The sequence below is a fragment of the Priceomyces carsonii genome (assembly GCF_900007245.1).
Source record: "Priceomyces carsonii strain CBS4050 genome assembly, scaffold: Debaryomyces_carsonii_scaffold_2, whole genome shotgun sequence".
Lineage (NCBI taxonomy): Eukaryota > Fungi > Ascomycota > Pichiomycetes > Serinales > Debaryomycetaceae > Priceomyces > Priceomyces carsonii.
In genome coordinates, this window is record NW_026946675.1 from 968,442 (window position 1) to 988,542 (window position 20,101).

The 20,101-nt window shown below is 37.3% G+C and overlaps 8 protein-coding genes across 8 annotated transcripts; 7 read left to right on the plus strand and 1 right to left on the minus strand.

Annotated features, from left to right (window-relative positions):
• Positions 1-307: 307 nt before the first annotated feature.
• Positions 308-4,117, plus strand: PRCAT00001976001 (uncharacterized protein; the record flags this gene model as incomplete). The annotated part of the gene is made up of 1 exon (XM_062951800.1): positions 308-4,117. The coding sequence occupies one exon, from the start codon at positions 308-310 to the stop codon at positions 4,115-4,117; it is 3,810 nt and encodes a 1,269-aa protein (XP_062808766.1).
• Positions 4,118-4,347: 230 nt separating this feature from the next.
• BRO1 (Bro1p) lies at positions 4,348-7,098 on the plus strand (the record flags this gene model as incomplete). The annotated part of the gene is made up of 1 exon (XM_062951801.1): positions 4,348-7,098. One exon carries the CDS (start codon positions 4,348-4,350, stop codon positions 7,096-7,098), a length of 2,751 nt encoding a protein of 916 aa, XP_062808767.1.
• Positions 7,099-7,546: 448 nt separating this feature from the next.
• Positions 7,547-8,929, plus strand: UTR2 (Utr2p; the record flags this gene model as incomplete). Its single annotated transcript, XM_062951802.1, has 1 exon — positions 7,547-8,929. One exon carries the CDS (start codon positions 7,547-7,549, stop codon positions 8,927-8,929), a length of 1,383 nt encoding a protein of 460 aa, XP_062808768.1.
• A 325-nt stretch (positions 8,930-9,254) lies between these two features.
• On the plus strand, positions 9,255-12,884 carry PRCAT00001979001 (coatomer subunit alpha; the record flags this gene model as incomplete). The annotated part of the gene is made up of 1 exon (XM_062951803.1): positions 9,255-12,884. One exon carries the CDS (start codon positions 9,255-9,257, stop codon positions 12,882-12,884), a length of 3,630 nt encoding a protein of 1,209 aa, XP_062808769.1.
• Positions 12,885-13,082: 198 nt separating this feature from the next.
• Positions 13,083-14,675, plus strand: PPT1 (protein serine/threonine phosphatase; the record flags this gene model as incomplete). The annotated part of the gene is made up of 1 exon (XM_062951804.1): positions 13,083-14,675. The coding sequence occupies one exon, from the start codon at positions 13,083-13,085 to the stop codon at positions 14,673-14,675; it is 1,593 nt and encodes a 530-aa protein (XP_062808770.1).
• Positions 14,676-14,800: 125 nt separating this feature from the next.
• PRCAT00001981001 (uncharacterized protein) lies at positions 14,801-15,034 on the plus strand (the record flags this gene model as incomplete). The annotated part of the gene is made up of 1 exon (XM_062951805.1): positions 14,801-15,034. The coding sequence occupies one exon, from the start codon at positions 14,801-14,803 to the stop codon at positions 15,032-15,034; it is 234 nt and encodes a 77-aa protein (XP_062808771.1).
• Positions 15,035-15,529: 495 nt separating this feature from the next.
• On the plus strand, positions 15,530-17,533 carry PRCAT00001982001 (uncharacterized protein; the record flags this gene model as incomplete). Its single annotated transcript, XM_062951806.1, has 1 exon — positions 15,530-17,533. One exon carries the CDS (start codon positions 15,530-15,532, stop codon positions 17,531-17,533), a length of 2,004 nt encoding a protein of 667 aa, XP_062808772.1.
• Positions 17,534-17,632: 99 nt separating this feature from the next.
• Positions 17,633-19,981, minus strand: AFG3 (AAA family ATPase; the record flags this gene model as incomplete). The annotated part of the gene is made up of 1 exon (XM_062951807.1): positions 17,633-19,981. One exon carries the CDS (start codon positions 19,979-19,981, stop codon positions 17,633-17,635), a length of 2,349 nt encoding a protein of 782 aa, XP_062808773.1.
• Positions 19,982-20,101: the final 120 nt, after the last annotated feature.

A 20,101-nucleotide genomic window follows, 5' to 3' on the forward strand; every position in this document is an offset into this window, starting at 1 on the left:
AACTCGCTTGAGAGATTACGTTTCAGATTTGCTTTTTACTTGGGTACAACCCGTCATTAAAAGCATTTACAAAACCAATGACATAGACCTTAAAGATGTGCCTTCTCAGAACGTGGACCTGACTTGTGACTATGCTTATACCAGGCTTAAAAAAAACTGGGAAAAGGCCGTAGAGAAAGCAAAAGTGAAAAGAGACAAGAGATTGAAGAAGATATCAAACCCCACAGAGGAAGACAAGAAGTTAAAAGTGTCTTTACTTTATGTTTTAGCTTCTACCTATAGCTTGGATATAGTCAGTACGGTATGGATGGACACTTTGTCTCTTTTTGCTGAATTTACTCAACCATTCCTATTGCAGCAACTTATCATGTTCTTTGATGCCTACAATTCCTCATCGGAGGGCACTAATCATCCAATAGCAGGCTACACGATTGCAGTGGCTATGTTTTTTGTATCAGTTTTCAGATTTCTTACCTCAAATAGATACTTTATTGTGGGATTCAGAGCTGATAATTCAGTTGAAGCCTCATTGACTTCGATGGTGTACGAAAAAGGTATGAAACTCTCTCCAGAAGAGAGAAAAAATAAATCAACTGGAGATATAGTCAACAACTTAGCTGTTGATGTGAATTTGGTTTCTATGTTTCCGTTTCATTTTAATGATGTTTTTAGTTGTCCTATCAGATTAGTTTTAGCGTTGATGGCCTTGTATAAAATATTAGGAAATGCAACATTTGCTGGTGTCGCCACAACAATCATATCGGTACCGTTGACGATGACTGTAAGTTCAAAAATTTTTGCTTTATACAATTTGAACATGGAATATAAAGATGCAAGAACTAGATTAACATCTGATATCTTGAACTCAATAAAAAGTATCAAGCTTTATTCTTGGGAAGAACCCATGCTTGAACGATTAAGTGAAATCAGAAACGGTAAAGAGTTAATTACCAGTAAACAAATTGGTATATTCAATTCATTTATACTGTTCTTATGGGCGTGTGTTCCTTATTTGATATCTAGTGCCTGTCTCATAGCCTATATTACTTTGGGAGGAAATATTCTAACCCCATCGGTAGCCTTTCCGGCTTTGTCCTTATTCGACGTAGTGGCCTTGCCTATCCAGATTTTACCAGATGCTATTACTTCTTTGTTTGAAACGAAAGTCTCTTTGGATAGATTATCAGAATTTTTTTTAATGAATGAACTTTCAACTGATTATGTTGAAAGATCTAATGTTTCGGTGAAACTGAATGATACTTCCGTTATTGCTAAAAATGCAACATTTTTATGGTCTCCCAAGAAGCAAGTTTTTGGGCAAGACGAGGAATCTGATATACAATCAGAATCCAATAATGTTGCTTTAACAGACATTGACTTCACTGCGAAAAAAGGAGAATTAACGTGCATCGTTGGTAGAGTAGGAAGTGGGAAATCAACTCTTTTGAGGGCATTATTAGGAGAAGTTCCCTTAGTCAGATCAGAGGATACAATATTAAGAATTAATGGATCAGTTGCATATTGCTCTCAGGCACCATGGATCTTAAATGGATCTGTTAAGGAAAACATATTGTTCGGTTATAAATATGACAAAGAATTCTACCAGCGAACAGTAGAATCATGCCAGTTATCAAGTGATTTTGACATGCTTCCAGATAGAGACCAAACTATTGTTGGAGAAAAAGGAATTTCTTTGAGTGGTGGCCAGAAAGCGAGAATTGCTCTTGCTAGAGCAGTTTATGCAAGAGCAGACGTGTATCTTCTAGATGATGTCTTATCTGCAGTTGATGCTCATGTCGGAAAGAATATCACTGCTCAAGTATTAGGACCAAAAGGACTCTTAGCTAGCAAAACCATAATTTTGGCAACCAACTCAATTAATGTTTTGCATAACGCTAAAGAAATAGTCTTATTGAAAGCTGGGACAATAATAGAGCGTGGCTCATTTGATGAGGTTATGGCAAGGGATTCCGAATTGACAAATTTGTTAACAGAATTTTCAAGCGCTACAAAAAATATCAGTGAGCCGTCTATTGAGCCGTCAAATTCAGACGAAGAATCAGAAAACATAGATCAAGAACCTAAACCATATCTCCCAACTGAAGATGAAGATTTGGCACTAATTAGAGTTGCTACTCACCACACTTTAGGGGCATCCAGTGTTGCTTCCTTGGGTCACGAATACACAGAAGAAGAATTAGGAGACGATAGTATTGTAAAAAGAACAGGTCTTACTGTTGAACAAGAGACTAAAGGTAAAGTTAAATTGGGTGTCTATCTTGAGTTTTTCAAAGCATGTAACTATCGTTATGTGATTTTCTTCTTGATTTGTACTGCTGGTCAAATATCTGGTACAATTTTGTGTAGCTACGCTATTAAAAATTGGTCAGAGAAAAACGCCATAGCAGGAGAGAATGTGAACCCTGTTTTTTACTTGACGCTATACGTATGTATATGTGTCAGCAGTTCAGCGCTTGTTTTAATTGGCTCTGTTGTGGTATGGAGTTTCTGTGTAATTGGAAGCTCAACCTATTTTCATGATAAAATGGCAAGAAGTGTAATAAGGTCCCCTATGTCTTTTTTTGATACTACTCCCATTGGTAGAATTTTGAATAGGTTTTCCGAAGATATAAATGTGATTGATCAACAGTTGATATGGGTGCTTATGGCGTTTCTTGAATATTCTTTCCAAGCTATCGGTTTGCTTGCGGTGATAGCCTATAATCTCCCCATAATGCTCGTGGTCATTTTCATTCTTTTCTTTGTTTACAATAATGTCAGACTAGAATTCATACCAGCTTCGAGAGAATTAAAGAGACTAAGCAGTGCTAGACGTAGTCCTATATTTTCTCATCTACAGGAATCCGTCAACGGTGTTGAAGTTATTAGAGCATTTGGACAAGAGGAAAGGTTCATGTTCAAAAACACGTATAATATTGAAATGAGAATTAAAGTTCTTCATACAAACTTCTGTTGCGGAAGGTGGCTTTCTATCAGGCTTCAGACAATCTCCTCCATTATAGTCTTTTCAACTGCATTATTAAGTTTGGCTTCCTTAGGAACGAAGCGTGAAATAGGCAGTGCCATGTTAGGGTTTGTTATGCTTCAGTCGCTTAGTATTACAGGTATGTTAGCTTATATAACCCGTTGTTGGGCAGACATTGAAACAAAATCAATCTCTGTGGAAAGAATCGTCGAATATTGCAACTTGAAGCCGGAAGCTAAGCTCGTTATCGAGGATTCACGTCCTAAAGATTCTTGGCCAGAGGCAGGAGCCTTGGAGTTCAAAAATTATTCTACAAGATATAGAGAAAACTTAGACCCAGTATTGAAGAACATTTCATTAGAAATCAAATCAAAAGAGAAAATTGGAGTAGTTGGTCGTACTGGGGCTGGAAAAAGCTCCTTGACACTCGCCATATTTCGACTCATTGAACCAATTGAAGGTCATATTGAGATTGATCACGTCAATACTAGTGTCTTGGGTCTTTTTGACTTGAGACGACATTTAAACATCATTCCACAGGACTCACATACAGTCGAAGGTACAATACGAGAGAACCTAGATCCCTTCAAGAAGCACACCGATGAGCAATTATGGAGAGTTTTGGAGTTAGCCCATCTCAAGGATCATATTGAGCAGATGAAAACAGAAAAGAAGACTACTAAGGAAGACGCAAAAGAGCCCCAGAAGTTGAATGAAGAAAGCGAAGCCGAAGATAAGTTTGATACAGGATTAAACGCAAAAGTTTTCGATAACGGTTCTAACTTATCGAGTGGCCAGAAACAGTTATTATCACTTGCTAGAGCTCTTCTCAACCCTTCAAAAGTTTTAATTCTAGATGAAGCTACTGCTGCTGTCGATGTCCAAACGGATAAGATTGTACAAGCTGCAATTAGGTCACAATTTGAAGACAAGACTATCCTTACGATTGCTCATCGTATTGATACCATTATGGATAGCGACAGAATACTTGTCTTGGATAAAGGTACGGTGAAACAATTTGACTCGCCTGTGAATTTGTTAAAGGACGAGGACGGCATCTTTTACTCTTTATGCAAAGAAGGTGGGTACCTTGGTTTATTTGAGCAAAATAAATCTGAACTCCCGAAGTGATTTATAAAATTAAGTATAAACAATACAGGAACTTATATTTTTAAAAAATTATGTACATCTTTTATAGCATCACTAAGTGTAAGAATGCATAATTTGCTCTATAGTAGTAATAGCAGGGACTCTCTTAAATGTCGTTAGCTCGACACAATCGCGACATTTTACTAGAAGGCAACTTACGAGGAGATTCTGTATTGAGGTAGTTAACTAAAAGATAAGATAGGCGTAACAAGATGAAAACACATCTCCTTTCGGTTCCAACGAAGAAAACTGAAGAGGTTGACTGGATAAAACCTTTGGGTAATTATTTGGCTTCTATTTATGGGAAGAACTCTGATTACCTGCAAGACATACTAAACTTTAATCAATTAAGACAAGATATAAGAGATGTTAATGCAGATGCCACTGGAGTAAAGTTATATTACAAATACTATAGTCAGCTAGAACTAATTGACTTGAGAATACCTTTCAGTTCAATTAATAAGCTGAAAAAGATTAATTTTACATGGTACGATGCTTTTCTGCCATCGATAGTACATAAGCAAGCATCTTTGCCCTTTGAGAAAGCAAATGTCCTCTTTAATTTGGGTGCAATGCTCTCCAGGTGTGCTTTGAGAACTTATGGAGATTCTTTGAGAAACTCTTCTAATGAATCCTCAGAGAATTTAACAAAGGAAACACTCGTACATCTTCAACTGGCCGCTGGAATTTACGATTTCTTGAATGAAAACTTCTTGCATGCTCCCTCTAATGACTTATCAAAGCAAACAATCCAGTTTTTAAAGAAGTTGATGCTCGCACAGAGTCAAGAGATTTTTGTTTTGAAAGTAATCAGCGGTGATGTAGAACAGACAAAAAATTCATTAATAGCAAAATTATGCCTAAGCACATCAGTACACTTTGAGGAGTGCTTCAAAATGATTCATCATTTACTTAATGGAACTCATGAGCCCGAATTCGCTATCATTGACACAGCTGAAGAAGATTTTATAGAAACACCAGACCGAGAGACCGAAGAAGAAAATGAGGTTTCAGCAAACATAGACCCTTTATGGATAGCAATCACCAACTTTAAATTTCATTTTTACCAGTCATTGGCAAGTTATTTCAATGGCTTAGCTTTGGAAAGTTCCAAGAAATATGGAGAGGCAATCGCTTATCTTTCTAAATCTTTAGATATTCTTAATGATATTTCAAATTCCAATTTAAAGGCACTAGCAAAGGCAGAGAGCGGAGACGTATACGAACTTTTAGACAATTTCAAATATCAAAAGGATGCTGTCAACATAAAGTTAACTGATTTGAACAAAGACAATGATTTTATATACCATGACATAATTCCTTCCATTAACACATTACCTGAAATTAAACCGATGGATAGTGCTAAGGTCATTGCCCTCACAAAGAATTCCAAATTCAATGAGATAAATGAGTATAATTACGAGAATTTTTTGCATAATGTTGTTCCAATTACCATTTATGAATTGTTAAGCTACTATTCTGAAGAAAAGTCCCAATTTTTAAGAAATGAATTAGATTTGGTTGACGTTTCGAATGAAGAGATGGCGTCTGCCTTGGAATACATGAAAATGCCAAAATCAGTTGTTCACGTAAAAGAAATTCTCACAAGTAATAAGGCTATCGAAAAGGGAAGCCTTGACATAGATGGTGAAATTTTTAATATTGCTAGGATTATTTCATCTCAGTTTGATAATGACTCCTCAAATATGCAAAAGATTATTCAAAGACGAAAACAAATATATTCCATAATATCTGAGTGCGAATCTGTTTTATCACAGCAAATATCCCACTCATCAATGGGTCTCAAAGATAGCCTAATTAAATTGAAGAAATCGTTGTATGATGCAAGTAATTCAGATTCTAAAATATTAGGATTGATCAATGGCGACAATGCTCAATTGTATAAAACACTTGGTAAGGGACCAAACTCTTCAGATTTCAAGACACTATTTGAGCCTCTGAACAGTAGACAAGACTTTTCCCGCGCTGAAGAGCCAAGTCTCTTAGATATGGATTTTACACAAACTGAAACCAAACCAGAGGAATATATCCAGTCCATTGAAAATTGCTTACACGATTTGCATACCATAAAGACGAGCAAATCCAAATTAGTTGAAAGTTTAAAAAAGGAAATCCATAATGATGATATATCAGATATCTTAATATTGAACAGCAAAACCAAATCAACTAATGAAATTAAGACTGTAATCTTTGCTGAAGAAATGAAAAAGTTTGAGCCTTATAACCAGGAATTAGATAAGTTGATAGCAGACCAAAAACGAACTATTAAAGTCTTGACTGAGGAATGGGAAAAATTGACCTCTGATCCAAAGGTGAAAAAGATACAGTCTTCGAGTGAGTTTAAGCGAACACTTATTAGCGACCAGAGCGAGCGAATCACCGATTTCTACAACAACGTTTGGAAAGCGTATAGTGAAGGATTAAAGAGAGGAGATGAATTCTATAATCAATTATTAAATTATGCTGAAAGATTAAAAAACAAAATAAATATTGATACTCAAGGGCCGCCTGTACGAAGGGATAGTTCCTTGAGTGATAGCTTTGACGGCCTTGATCTAAATCCTCATCGAGAAAAATCATTTGGAGTTTCGGCTTCCCCAAAATTTTATTCCAGCGCCAGACCATCTGTTTCTTCTTCGCAGGACTTTGGTACAGGTTCATTGGCTAGGAGCGATACAGGGTTATCTAATGTGTCTAACTTCAGTGGCTACAGTAGACCGGCTCCTCTGCTTCCAAATCGGCCCCAGTCCCAAGTCCCTCCTCAGCTTCCTCCCAAAGGAATACAACAAGGCTCAGCGATGAAGGGCATAGACAACCAAGGTGATAGATTACCACAGCCTCCCTGGAGACCGTCGGAAAGCGCACAAGAGGATGAATTGATCTATAATCAACCTTCTACTTATCAGCCGAACATGTATAATTTCTTTTCTAAGACACAGTAGTCTTATAGTTAGTTTATCTGCGCGAAAACGTTTGTCGTATATACAATAGAAGGCTATTAAAACCCACTAACGAAGATTGCGAGCAGTATGTGATTGGTGGGTAATAGTTATTAAATGCGTCTTTAGCTGTCAGATCTGTGTAAATCTATTGTTAGAAATTACACGTCTAATTTTTCCTAAATAGGAAATTCATCAATAATCTCTGACAGAAAATGGAATACGGCCCGCATCGAAATCTAATTCTCTTCCAATACACCTAAGAAAAATTTTTTATACAAGCCTTAAGAAGCAATAAGGAAGGAATAATATATACTCAAGTATCTATAAAATAGCTCCAAATTTCAAAAAGGTTCTTTAATCGATCACTCGTTTCACTTATCGGGAAACCTTTAAATCATTTGCGTATATTTTACAAGACTCTAACGTTTCAGAAGGCTATATCTTAAAAATGATCGGGGCAAGGGGTAGATGGGTATATGTTTTGACAGCTTTATCCTGGTTTATTACTTTCATAAATGCTACCACTACCTGTAATTCAACTCACAGTTGTCCTGAATCATCACCTTGTTGTAATGCTTATGGTGAATGTGGTACAGGAGTATATTGCTTGGGAGGATGTGATGTAAGATATTCATATAATTTAACGGCATGTATGCCTATGCCTAGAATGTCAGATTTTGAAGTCACATTTGATAAGAAAAGTATACTCTCGAAACAAAGTGACTACTTAGGTAATTATTCTGAAACAGATTGGCTCTATTCTGGATACACTAGTATTCATGACGACGCCCTTTTACTTCAAATGCCAAATCAAAGTAGTGGTACCGTGATTTCATCAACCAAGTATTTGTGGTATGGAAAAGTATCGGCTCAATTGAAGACATCTCACGATAAGGGTGTTGTTACTGCATTTATTTTATTTTCGGACGTTCAAGATGAAATTGATTTTGAATTTGTCGGTTTTAACTTGACTTATCCACAGAGCAACTATTACGCGTTAGGTATTTTAGATTACGATAATGCCAAAGCATCTAAGTCATCGAACACTTTCAAAAATTATCACGAATACACAGTCGACTGGCAAGAAGACAAGATAGATTGGTACGTGGACGATAGCAAGGTCAGAACTTTAAATAAAAGCGACACTTGGAACAAGACCACTAAAAGATACGACTTTCCTCAAACTCCTTCTAGAATACAAGTTTCTTTATGGCCCGGTGGTGATTCATCAAATGGACTTGGAACCATTGAATGGGCGGGTGGTAAAATTGATTGGGATTCCAGTGATATAAAAAAGTATGGATATTACTATGCATATCTCAAAAACATAACAGTGGAACAGTACGATTTGCCAGATGGTGTCAAGTTAGAAGGTGCCGACGACGAATCGGATTTGCATGCTTATCTTTATAACTCTACTAAAGCTGGGCAAAATAAAATTGTACTTACATCTAAAAAGACCTGGTTAGGCTCAGAAGATGCGACCGGAATAGATCCCGATAACTCAGATGATGAAAGTGATAGTACTAAATCGAGTTCATCTCTGAAATCAAACAAAAGCTCAAGCACAAACACTAGCAAGACTACAACAGGCACTTCTGGAAAGACTGAAGCCGCAAAGACAACTGCGACTACCTATAATACTAATGGAGCTATTGGTGGATTCGTTCAAAATACTGGGGATTCTGCTGCAAGTAGTACTAGTGATAGCAGCAAAAGTGGGAGTAGTAGTAGTGGTGGTGACTCTCAGTTTGCATCAAGCAGCAAATTACAAAAAATTTTATTGGCTGCCACTGCATTAGCGATTGGAACATCAGCATTCATGTTTTAATTATATTAGCTAATAGTTTATCTAATTCTTTGACTTCTAGTCAGCACCTAATATATGCTGAAATGACATTTAATGTTTATAGTGTAGAATGTCTAAATTGGCTTCTTAATTGGTAAAGTAAGCGATACACGATTCTTTTCACGTGATGACGCTAGCGTGTCCAAAAAATTCATCCAGTCTTGACCACCGAATCGATTTCAAAATACACTGATCTCTCGTGTCTACAACACAATTGAATAGTAGCCTCGATAGATTGATAGCAAAGAGGTGTTGGTATAAACATTCTCGAAATAGATAGATATATTGAGACTATTTATCTGTCATAATGAAGATGCTAACAAAATTTGAGTCGAAGTCGTCGAGAGCCAAAGGAGTGGCATTTCATCCGAGGCGTCCTTGGGTCTTGGTGTCGCTTAGCTCCTCGACGATTCAGCTTTGGGACTATAGAATGGGTACATTAATTGATAGGTTCGAGGATCATGATGGTCCTGTTAGATGTGTTGACTTTCATCCTACACAACCATTGTTCGTCTCAGGATGTGACGATTGTTCAATAAAAGTTTGGTCTTTAAATACTAGAAAGTGCATCTTTACGTTGAATGGGCACTTAGATTATATTCGTACCGTTTTTTTTCACCGTGATTTACCGTGGATAATTTCCGCTTCTGATGATCAAACAATTAGAATTTGGAACTGGCAAAACCGTCAAGAGATTGCATGCCTCACTGGACATAATCATTATGTTATGTCGGCAATGTTTCATCCTACGGAAGACTTGATAGTTTCTGCTTCTCTTGATCAAACTGTAAGAGTTTGGGATATTTCAGGATTGAGGAAAAAACATTCGGCCCCAACAACTAGGTCGTTTGAAGACCAGCTACAAAGACAACAATTACCTCAGCAAGATATTTTTGGCAATGTAAATGCAATAGTGAAATACGTTTTGGAAGGTCATGATAAAGGAGTCAACTGGGCTGCCTTTCACCCAACCTTGCCATTAATTGTGTCTTCAGGTGATGATAGGTTAGTTAAACTATGGAGAATGAGCGACACTAAAGCCTGGGAAGTAGATACCTGCAGAGGACATACTGGTAATGTTTTATGCGCCATTTTCCATCCACACCAGGATTTGATACTTTCTGTTTCAGATGATAAAACAATAAGAGTATGGGATTTGAATAAGCGAACCCCTGTGAAGCAATTCAGACGTGAACATGACAGGTTTTGGCTCATTTGTTCACATCCACATATCAACTTGTTTGCAACATGTCACGATTCTGGAGTAATGGTCTTTAAGTTGGAAAGAGAAAGACCTGCCCATACCATTTTTCAGAATAAGTTATTTTATGTCAATGCTGAAAAACAAGTCCAAAGTTATGATTTTCAAACTAATGAAGAGTCATTGCCAATGTTGTCGTTGAAAAAAATTGGGAAGACATGGTCTTTTATGAGAACATTATCGTATAATCAATCTGACAACTCTATTTTGGTCACTCATGGTGAAAACGATAACAGCATGTACGCATTGATTACTTTACCAAAGCATATCACAGGAGCCATCGAACCGACTGATGTAAGACAAGGTGAGGGGTTCTTTGCTTGCTTCATTTCCCGTAACAGGTTTGTCACATTTATTAAATCTTCGAAAACTTTGCACGTTAAGGATTTGAATAATAATGCGACAAAATCCATACAATTAGATTCTTCGGTTATCAATGTCTTGTATGGAGGACCTGGACGTGTTCTTTTGGTGAAGAGCCATTCAGTCATTAACTATGACGTCCAACAAAGAAAAGAGTTATCAGAAATTAATGTTAACAACGTTAAATATGTTTCTTGGTCAAATGATGGTAAATATTTGGCGTTGCTTTCCAAGCATACGATCACGATTGCAAATAAGGATTTGGAATTAATAACGTCAATGCATGAAACTATCCGAATTAAGAGTGCTGCGTGGGATGATACTGGAGTTTTATTGTATTCCACTTTGAATCACATTAAGTATACCTTATTAAATGGTGATAATGGAATCATCAAAACTTTGGAGAATACTCTTTACATCACCAAGGTTTCTCAAAAACATGTGTATTGTTTGGATCGTGAAGGCAAGGTCGAGGTAGTCGGCATTGATCCGACAGAATATAGATTTAAAAAATCGTTGGTGAATAAGAACTTTAACGAAGTCTTAAGAATAATTAAAAATTCAAATTTAGTCGGACAAAACATTATTGCTTATTTACAGAAGAAAGGATACCCGGAGGTTGCCTTGCAATTTGTTCAAGATCCAGAAACTAGATTCGAATTGGCCTTGGAATGTGGAAACCTACAAGTCGCTTTGGAGCAGGCTAAAGTACTTAATAACCATAGTATCTGGTCTAAACTTGGAGAGGGTGCTTTAAACCAAGGTAATCTTGATATTGTGGAGTTTGTGTACCAGCAGTTGCACTTGTTCGATAAGTTATCATTCCTTTATTTATACAAAGGCGATAAGGATAGGTTGTCAAAAATGGCTACTATTGCAGAGAATCGTGGCGATTTCTCTTCATTGATTCAAAATACTCTTTATAGTAATGATGTGGAAAAGAGATGTCAAACTTTTCTTCAATCTGGTATGTTTCCCTTAGCATACACTCTCGCAAAATCCAATGGTATGAGTGATCTTGCTGCTAAGATTTTAGGGGAAGCAGGAATAGACGAGGCTGAAGTTGAATTGCCCGAAATTGGTAGTCCTCTTAGCGTGCCCATCCCATCCTCAAATCTAGTTGCGAACTGGCCCTTAAAAGATTCTTCATTGTCATTCTTTGAAAAGGCAATGATATCAGGTCCATCAGAATCTATTCCGACAGAAGAGGTGAATGATATCGAACACACTGAAGATTCGGCTTCTCAATTAGCTTTCAACGAGAATGAAGTTTTAGTAGAAGATGTGGATGATGATGAAGAAGAAGACGGAGCATGGGATATGGAAGATGAATTAGATATAGGCGATGAAGATGCTGACGATCTTGTTGATATTGAGTCACCAACGCTCGTTCAAGCTGACGGTGAAATTAACCACTGGTTGCGTAATGCTAAGACACCAGCAGGGTATGTCGCAGCTGGCGCCTTCGAGCAAGCAGCTTCTTTATTGAATAAGCAGCTAGGAGTTATAAATTTTGAACCTTTGCGGGCTCGCTTTATGGAAGTTTATCAGTCCTCGAAATTATATCTTCCAGGTATCGTAGGACTTCCGGCTATGAAGGATTTTATACGAGCCGACAATGATGAAGATGATCCAAATAAATTCAAGCCATACATTCCCGGATTTGAGTCCTTAGAGGATACTTTGTCCATCGGATTCAGGCAATTTAAAGCCAATAACTTGGAAGCGGCCATTGAAACGTTCAGATCTATTATATATACTATAACAGTCCTCACTGTTGAAGATGAAGACCAGGTGGACAAATGTGAGGAGACTCTATCGCTTTGTCGTGAATATATCTTGGGATTGTCCATAGAATTGGCAAGAAGAGCATTAAATCCTTCTCAAGTGAAACGAAATTTAGAGCTTGCAGCATATTTCACTAGAACACATCTCCAAAATCCTCATAAGGTGAACGCTTTACAAGTTGCTATGACACAGTCTTTCAAATGTAAAAACTATGCTAGCGCTGCATATTTCGCCGGTGAACTTTTAAAGATTGTGGCTGCTGGAACTAGATCTGCAGAACAAGCTCAAAAGTTAAAAGCAAAAGCAGATTCTGTATCCAGTGATGCTGTGGAAATCGATTTTGATCCTTTTGCGGAGTTCGACATTTGTGCTTCTACTTACACTCCGATTTATGAAGGCTCCCCCTATGTATCTGAAAAACTCGTTGGTGCCAAATATTTACCAGAAGAAAAGGGTAAGCTATGTAAAATTACTGGTATAACTCAGATTGGTGCCCCTGCTTCTGGATTACGTATTAAGGATTAAGTTTTTATAGGCGTTCAACACGATTGAAACATTATTAGTGTCTTCCGAGGGCCTCTTTTTTTATAGTAGAATATAGTTTGAGTTAATGCAAAAATTTTGTTCGGTAGAAATCACGTGCTAAGTCTATTTTAACCTCATTTTGATTCAGATGAAAAAACAAGAGATAGACGAGAGTTCATCTTCACTCTTGTTCAAGCAATGACAGAGAACAAGGAAGCTGCTATTGAGCTAAAAGATGAAGGAAACAAGAACTTGAAAGAACATAAATATGAGGAAGCTATCGAATGCTACACGAAGGCAATAAACTTGGATCCTAAAAATGCAGTGTTTTATTCGAACAGAGCACAAGTGCATATCAAGCTCGAGAATTATGGTTTGGCAATTGTTGATTGTGACAAGGCATTAGAAGTCGATCCTAATATGATGAAGGCTTATTATCGAAAAGGAGTGTCTGAAATGGCTATCCTAAAGCACAAGGAGGCACTAGCAAACTTCAAAATTATCTTAAGGACGCTCCCCAATGATAAGCTAACATTAGAAAACTACAAACAATGTTCAACTTATCTCAAAAGACAAGCCTTCGAAAAAGCTATAGCAGGTGACGAAAAAGTTTCTATTTTGGATAGCTATGACTATGAAGGAATGTTGATTGAGAAGTCATGGAAGGGACCGTCTTTGGATATAAGCACAATGAAGAGAGATTCTAAGGTGTATGTTGACATAAAAGGATTAAATCTAGAGTATCTCAAGTATATGATAGGATTATTTAAAGAGGGTGGAAAGCTCCCTAAGAAGCATGTATTTGCAATTATTTCGAAAGTTAATGAGCTCTTACGACAAGAGAAAACAATGGTCGAATTATTATTACCACATTCATCTTTAGATGTAGATAAGAATACTGATGAAATCTTTTTGAAAAACGGAAAGAAAATGACTATTGTCGGTGATACGCATGGTCAATTTTATGATGTGTTAAATCTATTCCAGAAGTTTGGGTTTGTTTCCGAGGAGCATATATTTTTATTCAATGGAGATTTTGTTGACAGGGGCTCCTGGTCTTGTGAGGTAGCCTTGTATCTTTACGTATTGAAAATATTGTACCCAAGTTCTGTTTATCTTAATAGAGGTAATCATGAAACCAATGACATGAATAAGACTTACGGTTTTGCTGACGAATGTGAGCAAAAATACTCGAAGAAAATATTCGAAGCTTTCTCAGAATCATTTGGCGCATTACCTCTTGCAACATTAATCAACAGGTCATATTTATGTATGCATGGTGGTTTATTTTCTAATGATAATGTTACTTTGAAAGATATTAAAGAGATTAATAGGTTTCCAAGCTCTGGTTCGACTCAACCTCCAAGAGATGGTGTCGCAATGGAGTTATTGTGGACAGATCCGCAAACAGAAAATGGGCGTTCTCCATCAAAGAGAGGTATAGGTATGCAGTTTGGACCTGATGTCACTGAAAGGTTTTGCTTGAGCAATAAAGTCAGAAAGATATTGAGATCACATGAAGTTAGAATGGAGGGTGTTGAACCAGAGCATAATGGTCGGTTGATAACTGTTTTCAGTGCGCCCAACTATTGCGATTCTACTGGCAATTTGGGAGGTGTTGTTCATGTAACTGAAAACTCGAAATATGTGAAGGAAAAGGACGACGGAGAAGGGTATAGGAACCCCGATGATCCCAACTGTCCTTGGAATTTGGACATAGAAACATTTGAGGCCGTAGCGCATCCAGATTTAAAACCAATGGCATATTCCAAAGGTGGTTTTGGCTTCTAAGCATTAATGTACGGATTATTTAGAATATTTCTGAATGGTAGTTTGAGAGTACAGCAATATACAGAACTTTTTAGTATGTACATGTAAGGATATCTAGTGAAAAATATAAAAACTTAAAGAACATCATGCAACCCGCTATTCAAAATATCAGTCAAGATGATGACGACGATGAGCCCGATGAGTGGGACAAAAGAATAATGAAGACTGGATGTCACGAAGAGAATTTGAAGTTGCAGTTATGCCATGCTGATACCGGTGATTGGAGACAGTGTTCAAAAGAGTTACAGGCGTTCAAAAAATGCTGGGACGAGAATAAGAATAACGCAAGAACGATGACCGTTGATAATAATGAAACTTGAATACAAAATTATGTAAATAGAGCGATTCTACAGATTTATTGCTGCATTTGTATATATGAAACTCTTAAAAATCCAATTCAATAGAAGCCCGGCTGGTTTCAGAAGAATTGAAAAATACTCTGGTAAGTCAAAATGTATGTCTATGAACTCTACTCGAAAGCTCTTCTCCCCTGAAAAAGAGACTGTAAGGTCGATAATTGTTCGAAGAAAAAATTAGGTTTAACTTTTGCTAGCGTGATTCAGAGTGTCGTCCCTCATGTAGAAAGTAGTAGTTATTCATTAAGGATAGGGAATGAATACATTGCTTTAGACCAGACCTTCGCCCCTATCACCAACGTTTTGGCTGGTTTTAATCTTCTTTATGAAGAGTCCGACTAATTGATATATCCAATACTCGCTTTCTTGTCTCAAAAGCGTAAAATAAAACATATAAATATAAATACACGTCAAAATCACTTTTTTAAACATAAGCCAAACTACTAATACACTCATGACATGGAGCATCGCTATACTTATGAGGATAATGCGAGGCGACATAGCTCAGGGAAGAGGATTGGAAGCCTTACCAAGAAAGTACACGAGAGCCTGATATCAATTGAAACATCAGATGAGGAGAACAGTGATAACCTTAAAAATGAATTATATCCTATAATTCATGATCAAGAGAGTATTTATGATAATGATAATAGATTTCAAAGGGAATTGGATAAAATAAAATCTAAAAGTAGCGAAAGATTCATGAAGAAGTGGGAAAGTATTTTAAATAAATATTCCAGTATTAATGATGAGAAAGACAGCGATGAAATAGATCTATCTACCGGCAAAATAGTTAAGGATAACGGCCATTTAAGATCTTTGAAAAATGAAGCTTCGCTTTTAAGTGAGGTTGCGATAGACAGCAACATATGGTCTGTTACTTATGATGTGGACAGAGAGTCGGCAGCCAGAAGGAAGAGAGAAAGTAGAAATAGACAAAGGAAAAGAGAGCTTAAGTCTAAACTAAAACAAGACGATCTATTTCATAACAATGGGCTGATCTCAGAAATTGCAACATCATTTCAAAGTACGGAGTGTGAGGGACACCAAAGTGATTCTCTTGCTGATAATTTACTTTTATTAACACCATCACCAGCCAAGAGATCCAGGGTATCCCCTTCAAAGTACTCCAGCCCTCTTAAAGATAGACGATCTGAAACGCCAAGTAGGGTACTTCTGAGGGAAGACGCGTCTTCCCCTATTAAACGAAAACTGGAGGATCTGATCTCGCAAACGTGTCCCAATTTTTTAACATCTTACAACCAATATCTAGATGACCAAGTAGAAGATTTAAAAGACGGCTTTTATGAAGACAAGAAAACAAATCTGGAAGGCTTCTTCAGGAAGAATGAAAATTGGCCAAGTTCTAGAAGAAATCAAAGTCAAGATGCATCTTACCAAGGTTCAATTATCGCGCGTGATTTAGAAAAGTCTGATGACACTGAGGCTCTTGATTATAGAGATCAAGACTCCATGAGTGATACTGAAGATTCAGGTAATGAGAGCAACGATTTCAGCGATCAATTCCTGATTGTGTCCGATGTATACCATGAGCATATTCCAAGTACTGGCGGCATGTCTATCTTCGAATGTGCATTTGATGATTGTTATTATAGTACTGGAAATAAGTCTTTATACAGAAAACATTTGATCGAAAGCCACAGGGAGATATTATCAAAAATTGGGTATCCAACCGCTACTCCTGATGGAACTCAAAAGTGTGAGTCAGTTCTGTCTTCAGCTGTTACCAAGCTAACTCAGATATTTCCTTTGCATCATGATATACCAGAACTACCAAAATCGGCAGATTGTCAACCTCTAATATGTCAATTGGGAATAAATGGAAAACCATGTAAAAAGGTTTTTCTCAATGAAGAAAGTTTATTTGAGCATCAAAAAGAGTACCCATTGCGATGCTCCTGCAAAGATCAGGTGTTTGTATGTCCGGTACTAGGTTGTGGTTTTATGACTGATGAAGGGTACTTAGAATGGAGGATGCATTTTATTAAAGAAGGACGTCACAACGAGTCAATGGCTCCCTTGGTTTCTAATCTTTCTGAGCTAAGTGAATTATTTTCTGACTCTGGTAAGTCAGATTCAGAATTTTCTGAAATTAATGTACAATCTGCTCTTACTCAGATTCATAGAGGTTCGAATTTATGCAATACATCTTCAGAGGAATATACATCAGTGCAAAATTTCGAAAGTGATAAGAATGAGAAGAATTGCGAAAGAAGAAAATCAGATAACACATATGATTCAAAAAATGACGTTCTAACTAATATCGGAGAAGATAAACATATTGAATCGATCAGTCATGATGCCCTAGTAAAGGCGCCAAGGCACTTGTCTGTCAGTATACCCAAGTTTTTAGATGCAGCGGTTGATATACCTCCAATGATCACTTTAGATGAAGACAAAGATTACGACTCTTTAGATGAATTGTTCGATTCTTGCGACTAAAGTTTCATTTATCCTCGAAATTGACGGACATTTCTATGTACAATACTTATGACTAAATAAAAAGTAAGAATAAATCTTATCTAGCGTTTCGAATCCGTTTTATGATGTACCCTTGAAAGCATCTCTTCCCTCTATATATTTGTCAAAAGCATCATTTCTATCTGGGAAAGGTCTAGGGCCAACTAACCTTATCATATCTTCTCTCGTCAAGACTTCCTTCTTAAACAAATCTTCGGCAACCCTGTCAACCATATCTAGCTTACCAGCCAATAATTTTTGGCAAGCTTCGTAGGCTTCGTCGATAAATCTCTTTACTTCGACATCTATCAATCGAGAAGTCGTCTCCGAATAATTATTGTGGACCTTAAAACCATTATTTTGATCACCATTGTCGAAATAGATACTTCCAACCTTTTCGGACATCCCTAATTTCAAAACCATCAGTTGTGCCATCTCCGTCACTTTTTTAAAGTCATCAGAAGCACCACTTGTAACGGTATCGAAGTGTAACTCTTCACTAACTCTACCTCCTAAAGCCATGATCATTCTATGCCTGTACTGTTCCTTCGAAACCAAGTATTGGTCCTTAGGTAAATATTGAGCATAGCCTAAAGCACCTTGTCCTCTGGGTATTATAGAAACCTTGAGTAGAGGATCGGCGAACTCTAAAAACCAGCCACAAATTGCATGACCAGCCTCGTGATATGCAACTGTTTTCTTTTCGTCTAAACTCAAAATACGAGATTTCTTTTCTAATCCTGCGACAACACGTTCTATAGCTTGTTCAAAGTGATGTGTATCAACAGCCAGCGCATCTTCTCTAGCCGCACATAAGGCTCCTTCATTACAACAATTTGCAATGTCGGCACCAGCAAAGCCAGGTGTTAATGCTCCTAAACGACCAGCCAATTTGTCTATTGCTTCCGCCTTTAACTTCTGATATTGATTGAAGTCAATATCATGATGCGATGCTCTTATATCTTCATCACACTTTAAAGTTAATTTTGATAAGTGAACCTTAAAGATAGCTTTACGACCTTCGACATCTGGAACATCTATCGAGATATGCCTGTCAAATCTCCCTGGTCTTAATAACGCCTTATCCAAGATATCGGGCCTATTTGTTCCAGCTAAAACAACAACATGATCTGTTGTATCGAAACCATCCATTTCAACCAACAATTGATTAAGCGTATTTTCTCTCTCATCATTGCCACCCATTTTCCCATTTCCCCTCTCTTTTCCAATAGCATCTATTTCGTCAACAAAAATAATAGAAGGTGCCATTTCTCTAGCTGTTTTGAACAAATCTCTCACTCTTGAAGCGCCGACACCGACAAACATTTCAACGAATTCAGAACCAGAGACAGACAAAAAGGGAACACCAGCTTCACCAGCTGTTGCCTTAGCTAAAAGAGTCTTACCTGTACCAGGCGGACCAGACAATATAGCCCCTCTGGGGATTTTTGCTCCAAGTTTCTCGTATTTGCCTGGATCTTGTAAGAATTTGACAAATTCCATAATTTCTTCTTTGGACTCTTCGCAACCCGCAACGTCCTTAAACTTAATCTTCACATCAGTTTCTTGGTTGAATAATTTGGCTTTGGATTTCCCGATTTTGAATATACCCCCTGGTCCTCCAGCACCTGCTCCTCCTTGAGCTGAGGCACGTCTCATCGTCATATACCATAAACCACCAATCAAAAGAACAGTTGGCAAGATTGGCAAAAGGTAATTCATCCAAGATCCACGCTCTTCATAGCTAATAGGTAATCTTTCTTCGACCGGAATTCCCAACCTGTCTTGAATCTGGTTCATTTCTTCCTCAAACACTTCAACTGATCCTATAGTAAACACAACCGCTGGTGATCCATCGTAAGATTGAAATGTTTGATCAGACACAGCACCTGCTATAAGTTCTGCTTCTACAGCAAACTTATTTATAACCGTCAACTTTGTTACCAATCCTCTTTCTAGATAATTCGTTTTGAAGTCTTGGAATGATAATTGATTGTTCTCACTTTTGCTCAACGATAAATAAAACGCTAAAAACGTGGAAAAAAAGAAAAGGGCAGTGAATGCGCCTGCAAGGGTCTTGCCGTCAAGCCGATATATTTTGATATCCTTATAATTCAAATTAGGATCTTTCTTATGTAATCTTTCTTTAACCTCTTCTCTCAATTTCTCTTCGTCTGTCTTTTCTTTATCATCTTTTTTCTTAGTCTTCGAGCCATCTTCATCTTTATCATCTTTTGCTTCCTTATTATTCCTCTCATCTTTGAGACTCACCAAGGACTGCCTAAAATTCAATCTTCCAACAGTTGAAAATGATGAAACAAGTTTCGGAGCAATAGGATTCATTCTCATGGGATACCTCAAAGATCCCGCTCGAAGCGAAGACCGTAAAAAATTTCCTCTGAATAGAATAACTGGTCTGAGGGATAACATTATTCTATCATCAGTAAATCAACTCAACTCGACACTGGAGAACCTTTCGTAACTAATATTCACGATTCTTAAAATCAGCAGTTTTGATTTTCGCCTTCAATACTTTAGTTTGTTCCACAA